We start from the raw sequence: 4,325 nt of genomic DNA on the forward strand, positions 1-4,325 counted from the left end.
TTTTCATTTTTGTCGTGTTGAGCGACCTGTGGAGTTTCCACTTTAAAGCTCACCTGAGCAATGCTCATGGTGAGCTATTGTGATCACGCTGTGTCCGTCGTCCGTCGTGCGTCCGTTCGTCCGTCCGTCGTCAACAATTGTGTTTAAAAGACATTTCCTCCAAAACCACTGAACTGATTTTGAACTTGGCATGGATGTTCCTTGGATAGTCCTCTACCAAATTGTTCAAACGGTTCCGCTTGGTTGCACATAGCTAAAAATAGAAAAATCTTCAAACGACATCTCCTTCTAAACCGACAGTCCGATTTTGAAATAATTTCACACAAATGGTCCTTATGTCACCCCCTACCAAGTTATACTGATTCTTCAAAAATCATGGCCGCCAGGGGACGTGGTCACTTTTCCCTATATGTACCCAACGAAAAAATGGGGGAAACAAAACACTAATACTATACTGTGTTTTGATGATGTTTTATTAGTATAGCAAATGACATGCAAATGAGGAAATAAAACACTTACAAAACACTAACAAAACATTGCTAACAAAACACCAACAAAACAGGATATGCAAATTATGTTACAAGTTTATACAAAACACTAACAGAATATTATATGTTTTGTTAGTGTTTCATTATATGTGCTAAAGAAAACACTAACAAAACACTGCTAACAAAATACCAACAAAACATATGATATGCAAAAGAGCTAGGTTACAAAATTAAACAAAACACTAACAGAATATTTTATGTCTTTTTAGTGTTTCATTATAAGTGCTGAAAAAAATACCATTACAACATGAACAAGAGCTCCGCCAAGCGGGGCAATATACGCCCGAAGGATTACATCATAGGATGGGAGCAAAATTAAAAGAACTTGACTGTTGTAGCCCAAAGGAGTGGAACAACAAAAGGAAAACTTCAAAAAACAAATCTAAGTCCACAAAAAAATATTCAGAGTCCACACAAAAAAAATCCTTATCAGGTACAGGTATGTAAAAATACACCTAAACATTAGAGGTACCATCCATGTTAATTGTACCACAGAAAAGTGGTCTCGGTTTTTCCCTACGGCCAATAATAAAAAAGTTTCAGAATAAGCTATTTATAGTAACATAAAAGGGAAGTAATTAAATTTTTTTTATTGTAAATGAACAAAAAAGAGATCTGCCAAATAAAAACAAGAGCACTGCAATGCAGAGCAATATACACAAAGCAAAGTCATATATGACCTTTGACCCTTAAGTGTGACCTTGACCTTGAAGCAAGTCACCCGGAACATGCGCTCTGCACATCGTCTCAGTGTGGTGAACATTTCTGCCAAGTTTCTTTGAAATCCTTCAAGCAGTTCAAGAGTTACAGAGCGGACACGAAACAAACTGATATGACTTTTGACCCCTAAGTGTGACCTTGACCTTGAAGCGAGTTGTCCGGAACATGCGCTCTTTACGTTGTCTTTGTGTGGTGAACATTTGTGTCAAGTTTCTTTGAAATCCTTCAAGGGGTTCAAGAGTTACAGAGCGGACACGAAACAAACTGATATGACTTTTGACTCCTAAGTGTGACCTTGACCTTGAAGTAAGACATCCAAAACATGCGCTCTGCACGTCGTCTCGGTGTGGTGAACATTTGTGTCAAGTTTCCTTTAAATCCTTCAAGGGGTTCAAGAGTTACAGAGCGGACACGAAATTGCTAACGGACAGACGGACGGACGGACGGACGTTCCAACATATGGATACTTATGTGGCTACTCTTTTGTTCTCTCTATTGTTCTTTTAGCCACGTAAGAGAAAAATAGCCACATAAAAGCCTTACGGAATGAATGACATCAAAGAAAAAGTACAGTTACCTACTGTTCCTATAGCCACCTAAGTATGCAAATGTGAGCTCGGACAGACGGACAGACAGACGAACAGACGGACACCAGCGTCATAACATAATACGTCCCTTCGGGCGTATAACAAGACACACTTAAGAAAACATGAACAAAACATTGTTTACGTGCATGAAACAAATTAATATGTATGATTCTCACAAATAAGAAAACAATCACTGTCTCTAGATTTGCCACGGAATTATACGGAAATCCATGGAAAATATTCTATGGAGTATTCGGACTACGAATTACAATTATCTTTTTATGAAAAAAAAACTAAGAGCAAAAATTACCGTGGAGTTCCCATGGATTTTAATGGAATGTCACAGAGTTCCGTGGAAATCCATAACTTTTCATGGAAGTCCATGTTTTTCCTTGGTACTCCACAGATGACTGTGAGAACTGTCAAAATTCCATGGCAATCCATGGAGTATTTGGATGGCATGCCATAGGAAATAACTATGGAAATCCACTGAAATACCATGGAAATCAATGGAAACTTGTTAGTGACAGAACTGGACTGAAATGAAAATCAGAAACCATTATGCATATCACGTCTTAATTTATAATTTCTTAATTATTCTATGTACATGAGTAGTATAAGAACTACCGATTTTAAGCCCTATTTGACCTCACTTAACATTTAATCCTTGGTCCGAACCAACTAATGCCGGACAATTTAAAACCCACAGGTTTTAACTTTACTTTCGTTTTCCCGTATTTTCGGAAAACCCGGTTATAAATAACTGACATATTTACTTTACTTTCGTTTTCTTGTATTTTCGGAAAACCTGGTTATAAATAACTGACATATTTCCTTTACTTTCGTTTTATCGTATTTTCGGAAAATCTGGTTATAAATAACTGACGTATTATCTGAAAATGTTATATGGGATTTACGTGATATTTTCTGAAAAATGGTCGTATTTTGCAACACAAACCTAACTGATTAACACCAGAACATTCTTTGCTACTTTATATTGCTGACTTATAATACATACAACGATAGAACAGAAACAAGGAAAACGATTACAATGTAAGTTACTTTTTAAAACACATTTCAAGCTTTAGCAGATCTTTGACGGATCTCATTCACTAACTTTAGAAATATTATTTTGTGTTTCTTAGAGATAAATTTATTTTTACCTGCTTATACTTATGTAATTCTTTAGATTGTGTTTCTTTTTAGGGATAAAAATACAACAGCAGACCTGTTAAAAGATTTGACGGAATTAACAACCCATTTAAAAGATAATTACAAAGACGATTTTGTATGTCAAGAATGGACTACAACATTCAGTTCAAAATATTACAAGAAATTGGTTGATACATGTAAGCCAACAAAGCAACAAACAAGGAGTACGTTAAAAGAAAAGCTTAAAGAAGAAATTACGAAATCATTCGGACAAGAGGAGGTTTTAGAAAATTTTAATGTGGATATTTCAAGCGAGGACAAATGTATTGAAAGCATTAGAAATTTAGACAAGCAGATATACAGAAACAAACGGAATATTGTTTATTGTACACATCAGATTGGATTTATTATTAAAAATTTAAAATCAGTTTGCCCAAAGGATTGTGATCTGGGACTTTATTTTCATCTCAGAGGTGCACATTACACAGATTCCTACTGTCGAAACCTGGCTTTAGTTTATGAATTAATTGAGAAACATAAGAATTTATTGAAGTGTGCTTTAAACACTGGAACTTTAATCAAAAATAGGAAATTAATCGAAGAAATATGTACAGAGTTGAATTGGTAACAAAATCAGCTTTTAACAGTAGGAATCTATATAAAGATACCAAGTATAATGTTCACATTTATTTATAGTAACGTTTACACTGTAAACGCACGTCACTTCCGTTCAAGTATTTTTAACATTAGTGCAATTTCCATGTACAATGTTCACATTTATTTATAGTAACGTTTACACTGTAAACGCACGTCACTTCCGTATTCCATGTTCAATTTTATTTTTAACATTAGTGGAATTTCTATATATCTATACATTTATTTATAGTAACGTTTACACTGTAAACGCACGTCACTTCCGTTCAAGTTTATTTTTATATATCTATACTTCTATTTATAGTAACGTTTACAGTGTAAACGCACGTCACTTCCGTATACGCTTTTGAGAGTGTATAGAATATAAACGTGTATGATACATTTTTGTTAGTAGTAAAGAATATTACGTTCTTGATACATTTTAATACATTTTAACTCATTTTATTAAAATAATTTATAATTGTTTGTTCATTTACTCTTTGATTGTTAACTTTTAGTATTTTATACAATAAATCATACAACTGTATTTTATCTTGTAACATTTTAATGAAAAATAAACAATAATAACCACAGAGTGTACTTGTTTTGTCTTGATATTGTATGTTGTTATACTTAACCCCAGGTATATAATTAATTACTTCCTTTGGTGGAGGAAGTCCAAATG

The 4,325-nt window shown here is 34.0% G+C and overlaps 1 protein-coding gene across 1 annotated transcript; it reads left to right on the plus strand.

Annotated features, from left to right (window-relative positions):
- Positions 1 to 2,555: 2,555 nt before the first annotated feature.
- On the plus strand, positions 2,556 to 3,999 carry LOC128553904 (uncharacterized). The gene is made up of 2 exons (XM_053535105.1): positions 2,556 to 2,908; positions 3,062 to 3,999. Coding segments are annotated over exons 1-2 (576 nt in total). The 5' UTR covers positions 2,556 to 2,906; the 3' UTR covers positions 3,636 to 3,999.
- The last annotated feature ends 326 nt before the right edge of the window (positions 4,000 to 4,325 follow it).

This window comes from Mercenaria mercenaria, unplaced genomic scaffold (assembly GCF_021730395.1).
Source record: "Mercenaria mercenaria strain notata unplaced genomic scaffold, MADL_Memer_1 contig_4477, whole genome shotgun sequence".
Lineage (NCBI taxonomy): Eukaryota > Metazoa > Mollusca > Bivalvia > Venerida > Veneridae > Mercenaria > Mercenaria mercenaria.